We start from the raw sequence: 17,432 nt of genomic DNA on the forward strand, positions 1-17,432 counted from the left end.
CATATTTATTGCTAACCTACTATGTTTCAGGACCTGGTCAACTATGAAGACAAAATAAACAAGCCAGTGTTCATTTTTTTCATGAAGATTATGATGACATCAAACAAAAGAATTTCACGAGCATTCAGCTCCATTTTGAGAACACAAAAGGAGATAGAATTCCTGACATGTCTGGCAAACAGTTAAAGCTAAGTACTAAACCAAATTTAATGGAATGAAGTATGAAGTTTAAGTGTCAGTACTTTAGTAGATAGGAAATTGCCTACAAGGCTGCTCAGTTAAGAATTCCTGAAAGAGGAGCTGCATCTAAGGAAGGATATAATAGGGAAGAGGGACTTTGGGAACTGTACACATATTTTATAAGAACGGGAGGGGATAATTATGTGTAGTTTGATTTTCTGTCAAGCTGTCCTGCTCAGTTACTGTCCTAGTTCCGTCCTAGAGTGAAGTATGCAAGAACACAACTTTTACACTTGCATACACAGAATCAGTGTTCAGCTACTATGAACAACTTCATTTATAAAAATTGCAATTTATATATATATATATATTTATATTTTGTGTGTGCATATATGCCAGTGGGAATGTGTGGTCAGAGGACAGTCTTGTGCAGTCAGTTGTATCCTTCCACCATGTTTGGAGGAGGCCCTGGGGTTTGGAGGCAAGTGCCTTTATCTGCTGAGCCATCTCATTGCCTCACTGGTCCCTCAACTTCACAGCTTCATCCTTAATTTCTTTCTTTTCTTTTCTTTCTTTCTCTCTTTCTTTTTCGGTTATTGTTTTCCTTAGTTTTGGAACTAATTTCCTGAGTTCAATCAGTACTTTCTGATTTTTAGCTAATTCTAACTTCTGTGCAAACACAATTCAATTTGATCAAGTAGAAGCTTCTCAATCATCGTAAACAGTTTCTCTATGAAAGTTCAATGGAAATTCCCCTCCCCAAACTGATTCTATGAATGACTGTGATATAAACCCCATTGTTGCATGTTCACGGTGTGCCAGAATCCCAACTTAATCATGCCTCTTAAGAACTCAACTTTTGGAGCCCTAGAGCGCCACCACAAGGTAGGTTCCCTGGGTGAAAGGAGCAAAAAAACACAGGAGGCTGACCACGCAGGAGGACAGCATCTTCATTGGAAGGGCCACAGGGAGCCTGTCCACGTAGGAACGGGTCCCCCTCGGGGTGGGGAGTGGTTCGTCCCGGAATAACCAACAGGCTTCATAAATATCCCAGCAAAGTGCGAGAACCACCGGGCTGCTGACTGTTTTCGAAACTCCACACCAAATTTTCCTACCTCAGCTTGTAGGATTTTGTCTGACAGGAAATTAGAACCCCCGCGCACCTAGGATTTCAAACTGCTCGAAGTCCCGCCTCCCGGAACCAGAAGCACTGCGACTAGTTACTGGACGGCCATTTATAAGAGACGGGGCCTCAGCGAAAACTATAACCCCCAGAATGCAGCGCGGAACTTCCGGTTTCCGGCAAGAGGGCCAGAGTGAGTGTTTACACCGGCGGCTCTCTGCGGCCGGGTTCCTTCCGCGGGACGGGTGAGGGCGCTGGACCCCCCTGGGCGCGCGGGGCTCTCGTGGGTCTGGAGTAGCTAACTGGTCCCACGGGAGAGGTGGGGTTGCCAACAGTGTCCCTACTCACGACTAGGTATCTGTGACCTTGGGCCAAGTGACTTGAGCTGAATCTTGATTACTGATTTGTAAAATATGGATGACAATGCCTGCCCCAGGGGACAGCTGTGAGGACCGAGATCGCTATATAAAAAAAAGAAACCCGACTCTTTCCTCGCTTTAAGTCGAAAGTAGACAGTATCTTGAGGTCTGCTGGGTAGAATCACAGCTTTTTCCTAGCCTTGTCTATACCTCAAGAGGTGTCTTTGGAACTAGTGTCTATAACAAGGACTTGTGTTGCAAGGCTTTTGCACTCTTTGAGTTTTTCGATTTAATTCGTGGATATTCATATATGTCAGGCTTGGGACAGTGAATTAGAAAAGCTCTATAGTCTTGTAGTCTTGGCTTCCAAGGTATTCGAGATGGGGGGAGGGTCACAGATCTGGGAAGGGTTGAGAAATTGAGAAGTCAGTCTTGCAAGTAAAAAAACAACCAGGAGAAAAATACTTTTTTAGGCTGGCATCTGGTAATGAAGCTGGCTGACAACCGCCTGTCCTCAAATCCATTGATTTGTGTTGCTCTTTTCCCTTGAGGGAACAGGGAATGTGTGACCAAGAGAAGAAAAAAAGAGGGCATGGAAACCATGTATTTGTGTGGGTCTTGGTAGGACTTTGCTAAGAGACCAAAAAGGGAAGAGAACTTACTTGCAAAGACAGGAGGTGAGCAGAGGTATACGTGGGGACAATTTTGTTATGAAGGAGACTTACTGTTGTTATACTGGGGCAGGGCTGGGGCTGTTGAAGAAAGCAAGTAGGAGTTAGAATGATTGGGTCTTCACTGCAGGCGGTGACCTTCACACCTGTTCACAAAGGTGCTTTGGGGTCAAGGAAGGCTTTCAAAGCATTAAGTCATTTGCCAGACCTGTGTTTTAAATAAGATGGTGGGTGGTGCCATGGATCTTTGATGAGGAAGCAAGAAAGGCAAGGACTTGTTAAAGCTGTTGTAATAGCTAAATCAAAAATTGAAGAAGAAAACCAGAAATCAAGTGTGTAAAAGGGATGCTGGGTGATGATGCTTGAACCTCACAACATTCCTGTCAGAATGGCCTTTTGTGTCCACTTTAAAGGTGAAGAAACTGAGGCACATGCTGTAGGAGGAATAAAGGGAGGACACGAGGTGCTAGTTTTAACTTCCTAATGTTACGCCTTGTGCTCTGTAGCACTATTGCACAGAGATTATCTTTCATTTAGCCTGGTTGCAGGTAGGAGATGAATAGGGTGGTTGTTTGGCCGTTAGCTTTTAATGCCTTATTCTTTTCCAGGGAGAAAGAGAGCACGCGAAAGAGAGAGGATGTCTCTCTCAGACTTTCATCTGGCAGTGAAGCTGGCTGACCAGCCGCTCGCCCCCAAATCAATTCTTCAGTTGCCAGAGACAGAACTGGGAGAATATTCGCTAGGGGGCTATAGCATTTCATTTCTAAAGCAGCTTATTGCTGGCAAGCTCCAGGAATCTGTTCCAGACCCAGAGCTGATTGGTGAGTCTTGGAGCTGGGCTGCTGCTCTGGCCTCCTCCGGAAGAAACCTTTAAAGAGTAAATAAGGAGCTGGGTGGTGGTGGCGCACGCCTTTAATCCCAGCTCTGCTGAGCCAGAGACAGGCGGCTCTCTGTGAGTTCTCTGTGAGAGCTAGTTCTAGGACAGGCTCCAAAAGCTAAAGAGAAACAACAAAAACAAAACAAACAAACAAACAAACAAACAAAAGAGTAAATTAAGGGCTTGTGATTCGTTGCCTCCTAATGGTAACATTGCAGACTAAGTTTTCTTTGAGCAGAAATGCAAAACCTATGACAAAACTATTGTTTGTCACTTTTTGTTACACTAAACTCCTTCATTTTGACTCTTAACTATGACATTGTCGAGGTCTTTTCTCTGAGAGAACAAAATTAGTGGTAGATTGAGCACAGAGTTGCTGATGAGACAAGACTCCTCAATCTACCACTTAAGACTTAAGGAATAACTAGAAGAATTTTTGTTTGTCTTAATGGCAGATTGAAGGGAAGGCAGCCAATTAGGAATGAGGTTGGCAAGGCATTCCTAGTGGAGGAAGGAGGGATTTAAGTATAGTTTAGTCAAATTAGATTATAAGTGTAATTTATGATAGTCAAGGGTTCCAACTGGTGAAAAACATATTTCTTATCACAGGTGAATTAGATTCATCCCCTTTGGTTACTACATTTTTTTTCCATTTATTTAGATTAAGTACTCTCTACAGTATTGAGTTCTAGAGCTTTTCTGTGGATAAATTTCCTAAATAAGCATTTGTACTTAATAACAGTTGTTAAAAATGTTGGGTTTTACTTGCTTGTTTGTTTTTGAGATAGGGTCTTACTTTGTACCCCTGAGGGGCCTGGAACTCACTATATAGACCAGACTCACTGCTTGCCTGTTTCCTCTGATGGGATAAAAGGCGTGGCGTGCAACAAATGTGTTTTCTTCATATCCCCGCAACATGCACAGGCTCTTGTATATACTAGGGAAGCAGTCTGCCACTGTGCTGTACCTAAAGCCTGTTTCTATGATTTTTTTTTTTTAATGTCTTAAAGCAGGATCTTGCTAAATTGCCCAAGCTGGCCTCAAATTTGCTTCATCCTCTCAGATATTACAGATTTGATTACAGATGTGTGTCACACACCTGAGAGAGTATCTTCTTTTGTATGTGTGTGGTGTATGTATGTGTGTTCAGAGCATGCGCTCATGCATGTATCTGAAGAGACCATAGCATGTTCTCCTCTCTTGCTCTACTTTACAGCCTTGAGACAAGATCTCACACTGAACCCAAGGCTTGCAGTTTGAGTTAGGCTAGATGACCAGCAGTTTCTTGGTTTCAGCCTGCCTACCTTCAGCTGCTGGGGTTACCTGGCTTTTTGTGTGGGTGCTGGGGATTTGAACTGAGGTCCTCATGCTTGCAGAGCAAGTGCTCTTACCCACTGAACTATTTCCTTAGACCCTGAGAGCTGTCTAATTAAAATAAGATTCTCAGAGGACAGAAACCAAATTGCTTTGAGAAACAAAATATAAATGGGCAGTTTGGGTTTTGGGTTTCTTTTTTTTGTTTGTTTTGTAGATCTGATCTATTGTGGCCGGAAGCTAAAAGATGACCAGACCCTTGACTTCTATGGTATTCAGCCTGGGTCCACAGTCCATGTTCTCCGCAAATCTTGGCCTGAGCCTGATCAGAAACCTGGTAAGTGAGGGTTTGTCCTCTGTTAGATAAGCAGAGCTTCCTGATGTCACCAAGGGAAGAGCCTGTGTATTCTTTTTTGCGGGGAGAGTGTAAGGGGGTTGAGACAGGGTTTCTCTGTAGCTTTGGAGCCTGTCCTGGAACTATTATTTGTTTGTTTTGTTTTGTCTTTCAAGACAGGGTTTCTCTGTGTTGCTTTGGAGCCAGTCATGGAACTAGCTCTTGTAGAGCAGGCTGGCCTCGAACTCACAGAGATCAGCCTGCCTCTTCCTACCAAATACTGAGATTAAAGGTGTGCGCCACCATCACCCGGAGATTTGCTTTGTTAAACTAGCAGTTTGACATACTTTTATCTTGTTTGTGCCTCCTATGAGTAGTTGTCAGTTTGAAAGTTATCTTTTTTAATTTTAAATGTTAAGGACAAAAACATCTTTGTATCCATATGGGAAGTGAGAGAGAGAAGCAGCCCGACATCCGAGGATTAGTCTGACACTCACAGCCGGGCTTTGAAGTCCCATTGTTACAGGGTCACCATTATCAGACAAGGACATTCTGAGACCATCGTGGATCAAGTGAAAAATAAGATCCTTACCGTTTCTAGACAGATAAAGCCCACTCATTACCTAAACACACAAGAAATTACATATCCCTTCACCCTGGCTGATGGGAGTGACTGCTGCCTCTGCCGTTACAGCTTTCACCTAGCTCTCGTTTGCCTTTCTTCTCGAATAAAGCTATTAAGAGCCTAATCATAAAATTGACCCTAGAGCAAAACTGTGTTTTACCCAGAATCATCCTTCAAAGCCCAGATTCTCTGACTTTTCTAATATCCTCAGATTGAAATGCTCTGCAGTTCTTGGGGTATATATTCTCCTCTTATGTTCTGAGTGAGCACTGAACCCAGCTTGTTCATTTCCAGGTCTGTCCCTCTGCTCTTCAGCTACAGGGCATTGACTGAAGAAAATGAGTGGCTGTGGTTTCTGCAAGCTAGTTTTTGTTTTTGTTCAGCATCTTACTTAATCACATTCTATCATTTTATATGTGGGGAAAAAAGATTGGAAGGATAGTTATTCAAGGTCACCTGAAGGATAGTTATTCAAGGTCACCTAATTAAAATGAGTTAGAACTGGAATATAAACCTAGATTATTCTGGTCTACAAGCCTTTGTGTTTTCTTCTGGCCTGGCTGTCTCTTTCCCAAAGGATATTACAGAGACACCCATTACTTTTAGAAGATTATACTTAGGGTATTTAGAACCTTTTCTTCCCTGTGTTATCTGCAGATTTATTTTTGGAACAAATGGAGTTTTTATTGGGAGGTGAATTTAAATTTAGTTCTAAAAAGAAGTTTTTAAAATGATAGTATGTTAGATATTTTCTCCTGCATCATTCTTCTTCCAAAAGTGGGTCGATTTGATGATAAAATTCTGTGGTCACAGAATAACAGAGGCTGAGGGAGAAGGGTTGCTCACTAAAGGCCAGCCTGATCTAAATAGTAAGACTCTGTCTCAGGCAATAGAAATAAACCAAACCACAGCACCCTATCCCAGAGCTGCCACTGTAGGAGGAGAACCCGCCAGCCTCTTTTTTTCTGGCTGAATCACTTTGGGGGGGGGGGGGTCTCCATTGCATGCTGCTGTTCCCTAAGGCTCTCACTTTATTTTATATGTATATGTTGAACCAGGACTTGATTTTATAGTCTAGAACTTGTAGTCTTTCCTTTGCTCCCAAAGGGCCGGGATTAGAAGTATATGCCACCATACTGAGCTTAATTTATTTTTTATTTCTTGGCAGTGCTGGAGATCAAGAACCCCTTCTTATTCTCCCATACATTTCTGTATATTTTCACTTAGATGTCAAAGCCATCTTTCCAGTAAACTTGTACTCTGCCTTAAGTTCCCCTCTTGGATGGTTTCCCAGGAGGCAAATTGGGCCCTAGTCTTACTTGTAGTGATGGCTAGCACTCTTACTGGCATTCTGTGTCTCTCCCCAGGACCTTAATATGACATTTTATAATTGTATGTTTGTGTGTTGGATTTAGTTTATAGTTTCATTCTCCTACTGCTCTAAGAATTCCTAATGGGATGGACTCTTATTTCTTTTTTTTTTCCTTCTTGTGACTTGCCCAAAGCTAGATACAAGATAAATGCTTGATTTGTTCAGTTTGTTGAATAAGTTAATTTATTGTGGCATCTATTTTCCAAAGGAGACAGCCCTCATGATCATAATATAGTGGCTGCGCTAAACTCCAGGCATACAGAGTAGTTTATAAAAGTCTGATTATGTAGCCTAGATTATCCTAAGGATACCATACTACAGTGTGACCCAAAGTGAACTTCCTACCTGCTCTTGTCCCTCAGATTCCTCCCCTGTGAAATGGGTTATGATAGTCAGGTGACCAAATGCCGCGTGACTACTGCTAGACTTTGCTGGATATGTAGATCACAGTGTCCAGAAATCAAAAAAGTTGCTATTTGGGACATGATAAAAGTTTGTTCGGTGCTTTCAAGTGTCTTGTGCTTCCTTAGTCTTTACTGGGATTCTTTTAATTGTGGCTTCTTTTTATGTATTTGTCTATTTGTGGTGCTTAGGATCAAAAACAGGACTTAGCACAGGTTGTCAGGTATATGCTTTACCTAGCCCAATTTCTCTGTCTTTTTATGAATTAAAATAGTCTTATGGGGCTGGAGAGATGGCCCAGAGGTTAATAGTACTTTCCGCTCTTCCAGAGGACCGCGGTTCAATTTCTAACACCCGCATGTAGTTCACAATCAAATGTAACTCCAGTTCCAGGGAATCTGGTGGCTGCACACTCACATGGTACACAGACATACATATAGGCAAAATGCTCATACACATAATAATTAAAAGATAAGTAAATAAAAAATAATAAAGATGCCTAAAAAGAAATAGAGAAATTTTAAAGAAAATAACAAAGGAGAAAGAATTACCCATGGGCTTGTCCCTCCTAGAAAATGTTATTCTGTTTCTTGCTTCTTCCAGCCTTGGACCATATGCAGACTGACATATTTTGCATAGTTTTACCAGAGAATGCACATCCAACTTTGTGTTCTATTTCTTCCTCTTAACATATTGTGTCAGCATAGTGCTATATCGTTAAGATGGCTTGGAGTGAACTTATTTTAAGTCTCTACGTAAGAGTCCACTGAGTTGATTATACATTCTTCCTTCTCAAATGTAAGAAGTCTAGAATTCCTGCAGTGGGTTGTTGATCAGAAAAGCCTCTTTCACGTGGTAAGATCCCCCTCTGCTGGAAGTTTGTTTGTTTTATGTACCAAAGATAATTTATTGACTATACAAATTTCATATTTGTGACACAAATGAGTTTTTCTGAGGTGGTACTCACAGTTTTGGAGGGTGATGAGGGAAGGGACTCCATAGAGCAAGTGTCTCCACATCTGTGGTAATGACAGTGCCTGGGCTACTGGATAACTTAGCGTCTTCTCCTCTAGAACCTGTGGACAAAGCCACTGCCCTGCGGGAGTTCCGGGTGCTGCACACCGCCCTGCACAGCAGCTCCTCCTACAGGGAGGCGGTGAGTTCCAGCCTAGACTGCAGGAGATGGTATTGTCACTGGTCAGTGTTCAGCTCGGGAGCTGACAGCACATTGCCACGACAACCAAGAGATCCTTTGAGAGTTCTTGCCATGTCTGTGGGCCTCAGTAGAATCCTGTCTTTCCTCAAAAAAACCTGTCTCAGTCAGGCGTTGGTTGTTGATTCCTTATGATGCTGCTTAGACAACCTCTCCTCAGACTGGTCTTGTGAACTGAGTATGGTTACTGCTACAGAATCCCTATACTTTTACTGATGGGTCTTGATCTTTGACTTTTGGTGAACTGTCTGTCACCTCTTAAGCATGAATTTCCCCATTGAAGAAATGAGCTGTTGACAGGCAGAATGAATGCAGCTGTGAACATCCTTTCTAATATATACCAGTGTAAAGTAGTCACTGTATGGAGCATGAATCTGGAGAAATTGTTATTGGTCTTGGGATGGTGGTGGGGAACCATGGAGACTGTTCCCTTGTGGTGGTGTGTAGACAAGCATTCTATGCAAACATTCAGAGGGAGGAAGTCAGTCAAGGAGAGTGTGGGCACTTGGTGACTGTATGGCACTAGGTGGAATTCTAAGCCATCCCTGTTTCTTCTGCAGGTCTTTAAGATGCTCAGCAATAAAGAATCTCTAGATCAGATCATTGTGGCCACCCCAGGCCTCAGCAGTGACCCCATTGCCCTAGGTAAGTACAAGAAAAGATTTGAAGAAATGTAAGGAAAAGGAGAAAACTAGTAGCAAAAGAAGGCTCTGACCATCTTTTGAAGAAGCACTGCTGTTGAGGGGCGAGGGAACATGATCAAGGTTCATTCCATAATCCTAGCCCCTAAGGGCTCTAAGACCCCCACTGTCGCAACTCTGTGCTAAGTGCAGGAGAATGTGGGGACAGGGAGCATTCCCACTGGAATAAGATGCCCTCGACTTCGTTTCTTCCTTTCTCAGGAGGGCTGGTTTGGGGTCCCATTGAGTTGCTTGCTTTGAGACTTAATGCTGCTTCTTCCTTATGGATATGGTCAGATTTCAACTGTCTAAGAGAAATCTTGGTCTCTTCCAGGGGTTCTCCAGGACAAGGACCTCTTCTCTGTCTTTGCTGATCCCAACATGCTGGATACGTAAGTATAACCATCATTTTGTAAAGTACCATCCCTCATGCGGTCAGTTAGAAACCTGGTTGTTGCCCTGGGATCTCTTCTTGGAACCAGTTAAGTCTGTCACCAGGTCTGCTTTCTAAATGTGTGGAGGTGGGAGGAACAGCTAGGACTGCTTAAGGAATAGAAAAGCCCAAGGGCAGAGGCACATGAAGTGTGTCCCGATGAAGCAGTGGGGAGGGGGGAGAGGTCGTGTGCCAGGTGAATTTCATGAGTAATGTCAGGCATTGTAAGCTAGGGAAAGTAGACTTAGGTATCGGACCATAAAATGTTAGAGCTGGAAGGACAGGAGTGGCCGTGTCTCCTTATTTTGCAAGTGAAGAAATGAACCGTGCTTTAGGAAGAGAAAGGAGTCATCAGAGACTACCATTGTATAGGAGGTGGTGTCTGCACCCAGTTTGGAACCCTGAGCCTACCAAACTGTTCGTTTCTATTTCCCATCATGCCTTGCCTTTAGATCCTTTCCGACCCTGCTAAGAGCAGAAGAGCAGGATGACAAAACTTCCTGGCAGAAGATGCTGAAGAGTGAGCTAAATGTGAGGCATGGACTTGTAATCCCAGAACTCTGGAGGCAGAGGCAATCACAATAAATTTGAGGCTAGCTTGGCCTAGAGAGGAAGTTCTAGGCCAGTCAGAACTATAGAGCGAGGCCCTATCTGAAAGCCAAAATTCAAACTAAAACAAAACAAAATCATGCTGAAGACTAAGGGATTAAGGGCAGGCTCTGCTTTAACAGTCACCCATACTGTCATGGAAAAGGATGCTCTTTCCTTAATCGTTCTTTTTCTGCCACTCCTCTAGATTGGTGCCTGCTCACCCAGCCCTAGTCAATGCCATCATCCTGGTTCTGCACTCAGTAGCAGGCAGCACCCCAATGCCAGGAGCTGACTCCTCTTCCCGAAGCATGCCCTCCAGCTCGTACCGAGATATGCCAGGTGAGGCCCCTCAGGAGCTGGTAGTGGCCCAGGGATTTGCTTTACTCAGCAGCTATGTATAGTGTTGGCATAGGGCATGAGTCAGGAAGTGCATCTGTCCTGTAATTTTCCAAGGGGAGAGATGAAATATGAATTTGGAGTGTAACTTGAGCTGAGATCTGGAGCTGCGCCGGTGTCTTTCTGTTCTTCCTCCTGGAATCTGTTCACTCTCCTCCAGGTGGCTTCCTGTTTGACGGGCTCTCGGATGATGAGGATGACTTTCACCCAGTGAGTGGCATGGCAGCCGGCTCCTTGGGGGAGATGGTCCTGGGAGCCAGCTTCTCTTTAGGATCTGCTATTCCCCAGGCTAGGAAGTGGTCACAGGGACCTCTGGGGGCCAAGACCATGTCATATTCTTTCTGAAAGATGGGACCTTAGGAAGTCTTCGTGGGAACTGTGGGGATGGGTGTGGTTCCTTCCTTTATCCTGATTCTGGATACCTCTTTTCCAGAGCACCCGGTCTACACCCTCTAGCAGTACACCCAGCTCCCGCCCGGCCTCTCTGGGGTACAGTGGAGCTGCTGGGCCCCGCCCCATCACCCAGAGTGAGCTGGCCACTGCCCTGGCCCTGGCCAGTACTCCAGAGAGCAGCTCTCACACACCAACTCCTGGCACCCAGGTATGGAGAAGAGAGTTGGGAACGTTAAGACCAGGCTGCCCACTGCAAACTCCCTGCGGTTGACTAGGTTTACCTTTGCTGCTTGGTGCTAGGTCTCCTTGCACTGAGTCCTGGGGCCCGGTAGGGATTTTTCAACTGTGGTTCAGGTGACTCCCCTTTTCAAGTCCAGTTTTAGCACAGGTCTAGGTGTTTTCTCTTTCTTAGCCCCAATAGGGACTACATACATATCACTGGACTAAGGTTCCTGATGGTGATTTGCTGTCTTCAAAGCTACGTCAATACTGGGGTTCTAGATTGGGCCTGGGGTCTCCGAGTCCTTTTCCCTTGAGCCAAAGAGCATGGAACCTTTTATGTCCACATAGATTGATTTTAGGTACCCCATAATGTAGTGTGGTTGTCTCATAACAGACCCCTGTTGGGAGGCAGGAGTTAGATACCCCAGTTAGCTACCCCAGGAGTAGTATGGGGTCATGTGGCAGCACAGACTCTCTGCTGTGAAACTGAGATGGCTCTGGAGCAATGCTGACTATTTACTTGAATCTAGGGTCATTCTTCAGGCACCTCGCCAATGTCTTCTGGTGTCCAGTCAGGGACACCCATCACCAATGATCTTTTCAGCCAAGCCCTCCAGCATGCTCTGCAGGCCTCTGGGCAGCCCAGCCTTCAGGTGAGTCTCCCCGCTTTGAGGTTTCATGTAGTCTCCTACTTTAACACACTGAGCCTTTTTCTACACACTTTAGTTCCTTCCCTCTAGGAACCCCAGGGGCAAATGAATGGCAGTGTGACAGGTGAGCCTTCCCAGAAAAGGCAGTTGTTCTTGTAGCTTCTCCTTCTTGCCTGAGTGACTAGCCTGATTCCTGTGATCATGAGGAAGTTTTAGTTAATCATTGATTTAGTGGGCATTGACTAAGCCGTGAGCACACTTACTATCAGGACTAGGCTGAGCTGGTGAGCTCAAAGTGAGCCTATCCTTGTCCCTGCCTTGGAGGGGCATCATGCAGTAACACATTTGAGAAACATCTTGGTGAGAAGCTCAGCTGCTTAGAGTGAGGACCTAGGTCCAGCAAAACTGAGAAAGGTTTAAGCTGATTGATTGATAGAGCTAAGTTTGGTAAGCTAGATAGGGGAAGGGTTGTTTGTGATGGGAAGGAGATAATTTCTAGACAGAGGCAACTGCTTGAGAGAACAGACGCATATAGGTGTTTGTGATGTACTCAAAACTATATAGTTAGAAATCCGTGTTGGCATAGAACATCCTGACATGGGATCAAAGAAAGAGGGTAGAAGTCTTGGTGTAAGAGGCCAAGGAGGTTAGGTTTAATCTGATAGTTATTGGAGTCCTTAGAAGCCTTAAAGAAAAAAAGGTCACCCTAGCAACTGAGTGGAACATCGAAGTGTCAGCATTGTACCTTTCACCTTCAAGTTTGAGCTGTTTGCCTTACGCCTGATTCGCAGGGACTCTGTGCTGGAAGCATCATTCTGAAAACAGAGCACAAGCCTATGTGATTTTCATGACTGTGTATGGTATTCATGGGCAGTGCAAGTGAGTTGGACAGCCCGTGTTTGCTTCAATTTCATCTCCAGCCAGATGCCTGTTCACTGGGCTCCAAAGCTCCAAGCTCTCACTGACTACCTGGCGCAAAGCAAAGCTGAGATGGCACGTTGCGTTTCTCTGCCTTCCATAGCCTTACCCTTGTTTGCCTCTGCGCTTTTTCCCCACTGCCGTCTCCTGACATGGGAAGTTTTCCATAAGTTGTACATTCCCTATCTGGGAAGAGGTGAGCAGTAATGAAACTGAAGTACTAGAAAAAAACACGGGCAAATCTTTTTCAGTCCTTACAGCAGGGAAAACTCATGGGTGAAATTCAGAATCCAGGAGCCATTATATACAGTCATGCTAAATTTTGAGTTTGTCAAAGTGAAAATTCATTCCTGGAAAACCAAAGCCGAAAAATCAACAGCAAAACCAAGCAAAGTCTTAAGGCTGACAGTTGTAATCCTATCAGACAAGTGGCACATCCTCCTAAAATAGAGCAACTTAAGACCCACCACTTCCTAGAAAACTGGGAAAGGCTATGAATAGACTAGTCACTGAGAAGGAAGTGTGGCTGTATGCACACAGGGTTCCCAGCAGTTCTGTTTCTCAGAAGCTGTCCTAGAGATGTTTGTGTATATAGAAAATGACAGTTGGACAATGCTGAAAGAGTTGCATTGTTTTTAATGGCAGCAAATTGCAAATAGCCAACCGGGAACTGGAATGCTTACTAAATAGTTTTTTGTATTAAGATGTGGTGGTACACTGTGATCTCAACATTTAAAAGGTTGAGGTAGGAATACTATGAATCGGTGACTAGCCTGTGTTATATATACATAGGAAAACTCTTTAAAACAAAAACAAATTTGTGTGTGTGTGTGTGTGTGTATGTGCTGGCTAGTTTTTATGTCAACTTGACACAAGCTGGAGTCATCTGAAAGAACACCTCAATTGAGAAATTCCTTCCATAAGGTCTGGCTATACACAAGCCTGTGGAGTATTTTCTTAATTAGTGATTGATGGGGGGTGGCAGCCTAGTGGGAGTAGTGCCACCCCTGGGCTGGTGGTCCTAAGTTCTATAAGAAAGCAGGCAGAGCAAGCCATGATGAGCAAGCCAGTAAGTAGCATATCTCCATGGCCACCTGCCTCCAGGTTTCTGGTCTTGTTGAGTTCCTACTCTGGATTTCCTCAGTGATGGACTTAAAAGCTGTAAGATGAAATAAACCATCTTTTCCCAAGTTACTTTTGGTCATGGTATTGTATCACAACGGCAGAAGCCCTGACTAATACAGTGTACCAACATAGAAAGATTACTTCCCACTACTCTCATAGTAAACAAAACTCTTAAGCAGGGTGTGATGACATGTACTTGTAATCTCAGCACTTGGAAGGTGAAAGCAGGGAGTTGGGGAGTTCAAGGGCATCCTTGACTATATAGTGAGTTTGAGGCTAGCCTGGGCTACATGAGATTCTTGATCAAATATTCAAAAGAAAAGAAAAACTTTAAAAACAAATCCAGGTTATTTATTTTTGTTGCTTGGTTCTCTGACAGTCTCACCCACGTATTGTGTATGACGTACTCTGATTGCTCTCCTATGTCCCACTCTAACCCCATCAAGTCCTGCCCAACACCACTGCTAGTCTTTCCCAGATTCAGGACTTTGGGTTTTGTTTGTGTCTCATTAGTTTGACTAGGTCTTCTGTGTAAGCATTGGGTTGGAACTGTCCACTGGAGCCTGGGGTCACCAGTGGACACACAACTGAAGGCAATGACTCCCCCTCTCCTTGATTCTATCAATAATAAATAGTTCAGCCTTGAGAGAGATGCCCACCAGCCCTCCTTCCATCTCTGCCTGACTTGATAGGCCCATTGTTTTTATATCATTTAACTTAATATTCGTGTGTGTGTGTGTGTCTTGCACCATTATGTGGGTTCCAGGGATTGGACTCAGATCATGTGGTTCACAAGGCAAGCACTTTTATCCACTGAGCCATCTTACCAGTCTTCATGAGCCTTTCTGTGCAGGCTCAGTCAGTGCAGGCATCCACAGCTGCTTTGAGTTCATTATTGCAATGGTTGTGTCTTGCCTAGAGGATGACATTTTGTAGTCCTTCTTCCAGTGCTTTCATTCCTTTCCACCCCCTTCTGAAGTGTTCTCTGAGCCTTAGAGGGATGGTGTAAGTGTCTGGTTTTAGGGATGAGCACTAGAGCACCTTGTCCAGCCATGACTCTCTTCATGCACCACCATTCCCTGGAAGGAGAGGCTTCTCTAGTTGAACATTTGTCTGTGTGTATAAGCATAAATAAGTAGAAGGCAGTTAGTGCATTGTCAGTTTATCTAGACAACATTCAGTCCCCTTCCCCTTGGGGCTTATGATCTTCCAAGCATGCAGTTTTTGGTCAGATTTTACCATACCAGATGTAGACTCTCTCCTATAAAGCAGGCCTCAGAGCCAATCATAGAGCATTTGTTTTACCATGTTACAGCAATGTCACTGTTGTTCAAGTGGAGCACATCTTACCTGACAAATGGTTTCCTAGTTTGTAGGGTTCACAGACGGATAAAACCATTGATGCCTTTTCCCTTCAGCAGCCTGCATAGTGTCTTCTGGAACTTTGAAAGCTATCTGGTAGGAAGGGAGCTTCCGGCTCAGTCCCAGCATTATTTCTCTGTATTGTGCTACCAAAGTGTGTGGTGTTTGCAGCAATAGGGTCTTACTGTTTAGTTCTGGTTGGTAACCAAGAGGGATGGCAAGAACCTGTGTTGTTATGGGGGGCTCTGGGGCCTCCCTGACCAGTAACTCCCTAATCGGTATCCCACCTTTGGCATTGGTATTTTGTTTAATAACCAATAGCTTCTAGGAGCAGCTTTTCCCAGCCATGAAAAGTATGCTTACTAGGTCTCCATGTGACTTTGTTCTGGCTAATCAGCTTCCTCCTCTGTCTCAGCACCTCCTCCTTGTTTAAACTTTTCCATCCCGCGTGCCCTCTCTCTGGTTTCATAGTACCTGCCTCTGCTTTACTCCTGTCTTAGGACAGCCTCCTCCCAATGGCCCTCTCTATACTTTCATAACTTCTACAGCTACTTTTTTTAAAGGCTCACTGGGCTTGAATTAGGGATGCCCTACCTTGACCTCACCTCTGACTTAAACTTATTCCTCATTGTATGTGTGTGTGTGTATATATATATGTGTGTGTGTGTGTGTGTGTAGATAATAAGTTTTTGGAATTTAGATATGAGTAGTCTGTGCTTGCTTTTATTTTATTTTGTTTTGTTTTTTCAAGACAGGGTTTCTCTGTGGCTTTGGAGCCTGTCCTGGAACTAGCTCTTGTAGACCAGGCTGGCCTTGAACTCACAGAGATCCACATGCCTCTGCCTCCCAAGTGCTGGGATTAAAGGTGCACCACCATCACCCGGAGCTTTTTCTTTACTATAAAACTTCATTTATTCTCTTTACCTTTCAGTATGTCTTCAGTCTTCCTGAAGCACCTATGGTACCGTCCTGAGTGGCAGTAGTTTCTCTGTGGGTCTCTTCTCTTCCTTTCTATCCTGGAAACAACCTAAGTCTAACTGTTCCATTGGGAGCCCAGTTAACACCTCTACCTTCCCTGTCTTTCCACAGAGCCAGTGGCAGCCTCAGCTGCAGCAGTTGCGTGACATGGGCATCCAGGATGACGAGTTGAGCCTCCGCGCCCTCCAGGCAACTGGAGGGGACATCCAGGCAGCCCTGGAGCTGATCTTTGCTGGAGGAGCCCCATGAACTTTTTGTACTCAAGTGCCTAACAAGTTGCAGAGGCGATTCCTAGAAGGAGGCAGTTGTGAAGTTGCCTCCAGCTCCCCTACCCTCCAATATATCTGATGGTCTACTCACCTGCTGTGTCCAGTGCTTGACCTTCCTATTGATCTCAACTGGTGGGAGCAGCTGGGCAAGCAAGATGTATGGTTTGGGTACTGTGACATCAGGGATCAGGTTGACCCCCACACATATACACACACATTTGGTTTGGGCCCTGGTTAGGAAGTTTTGGACCAGTGTCATGGGGGTAGTGTGTAATACCCATGTATACCTTAGAGACAAGTCCCTAGTAGTAGCACCCATGTGCTTTGGTGTTTAGGGTCTAAGGCTGGAGCCAGGCTACAACCAGTCTTGTAGTGACTGCTGAGTTTCAGATAAGGCCAGAAGAGACTACCACCTGTGGCTAAAGTCTAGGGAGTGACCAGGTGGGTGGAATCTGGGTGTGGCAGCAGAGAATATTTGTCAAATGATTCCATGTCCCTACACTGGCGGTGTCTTAACAATCATCCTCTGATGTATGCACTGTAGTCCAGGATTCAGCCTCCACGAGGCGTGTCCCTTTCCTGTGTTCTAAAGGCATGAAGACAATACTACCAGCAACAGTACAAACAACTGAGCTTTAATACTGGAGCGGGCACCAGCTCCCAGCTGCTGCTCATCGTCTGTGCCCTCCTTCCCCAAGACTGTTCCCTGGGGCATTTCCTGCAGCATCATAGACATGTCCAAGTTGACTGGAGTGGGCTTTGTGTGCTTCACACCTGTTTGGGGAAATGTCTCTATTGTTAGTGTTGCTGGGTTCATTTGGAACTGATGTGGGTGGGCTGGAGCTCAGCGGTCTGGCCCTGCCTTGGCCTCACCTCGGCACACATTCCCTTCACACCTTCTCCACTCATAGCCATTTGGCTCCTGTTTGTCTCCTCTTGGGGCAG

At 44.7% G+C, this 17,432-nt stretch overlaps 1 protein-coding gene across 6 annotated transcripts; it reads left to right on the forward strand.

Moving 5' to 3' along the window:
• Positions 1–1,346: 1,346 nt before the first annotated feature.
• On the forward strand, positions 1,347–16,577 carry Ubl7 (ubiquitin like 7). Of its 6 annotated transcripts, none has more exons than XM_048423464.3 (12): positions 1,480–1,548; positions 2,221–2,339; positions 2,942–3,154; positions 4,742–4,861; positions 8,331–8,413; positions 9,031–9,115; positions 9,485–9,542; positions 10,380–10,513; positions 10,731–10,780; positions 11,004–11,171; positions 11,716–11,838; positions 16,330–16,577. In XM_048423464.3, exons 3-12 carry the CDS (start codon positions 2,971–2,973, stop codon positions 16,465–16,467), a joined length of 1,143 nt encoding a protein of 380 aa, XP_048279421.1. In that variant the 5' UTR covers positions 1,480–1,548; positions 2,221–2,339; positions 2,942–2,970; the 3' UTR covers positions 16,468–16,577. The 6 variants fall into 6 exon arrangements, with proteins under 6 accessions (XP_048279418.1, XP_048279419.1, XP_048279421.1 ...); XM_048423463.3 differs by having other exon boundaries at positions 1,521–1,657; XM_048423465.3 differs by lacking the exon at positions 1,480–1,548 and adding an exon at positions 1,558–1,657 and having other exon boundaries at positions 2,214–2,339.
• Positions 16,578–17,432: the final 855 nt, after the last annotated feature.

This window comes from Myodes glareolus, chromosome 4, assembly GCF_982192425.1.
Source record: "Myodes glareolus chromosome 4, mMyoGla1.1, whole genome shotgun sequence".
In the NCBI taxonomy this organism is placed as follows: domain Eukaryota; kingdom Metazoa; phylum Chordata; class Mammalia; order Rodentia; family Cricetidae; genus Myodes; species Myodes glareolus.

Coding starts and splice junctions, on each gene's coding strand:
- Ubl7 (XM_048423461.3), top strand. CDS start 1,457: ATGCAGCGCGGAACTTCCGGTTTCCGGCAAGAGGGCCAGA. Junction 3,155..4,741: donor TCCAGACCCAGAGCTGATTG/GTGAGTCTTGGA, acceptor TTTGTTTTGTAG/ATCTGATCTATTGTGGCCGG. Junction 10,781..11,003: donor ATGAGGATGACTTTCACCCA/GTGAGTGGCATG, acceptor CCTCTTTTCCAG/AGCACCCGGTCTACACCCTC.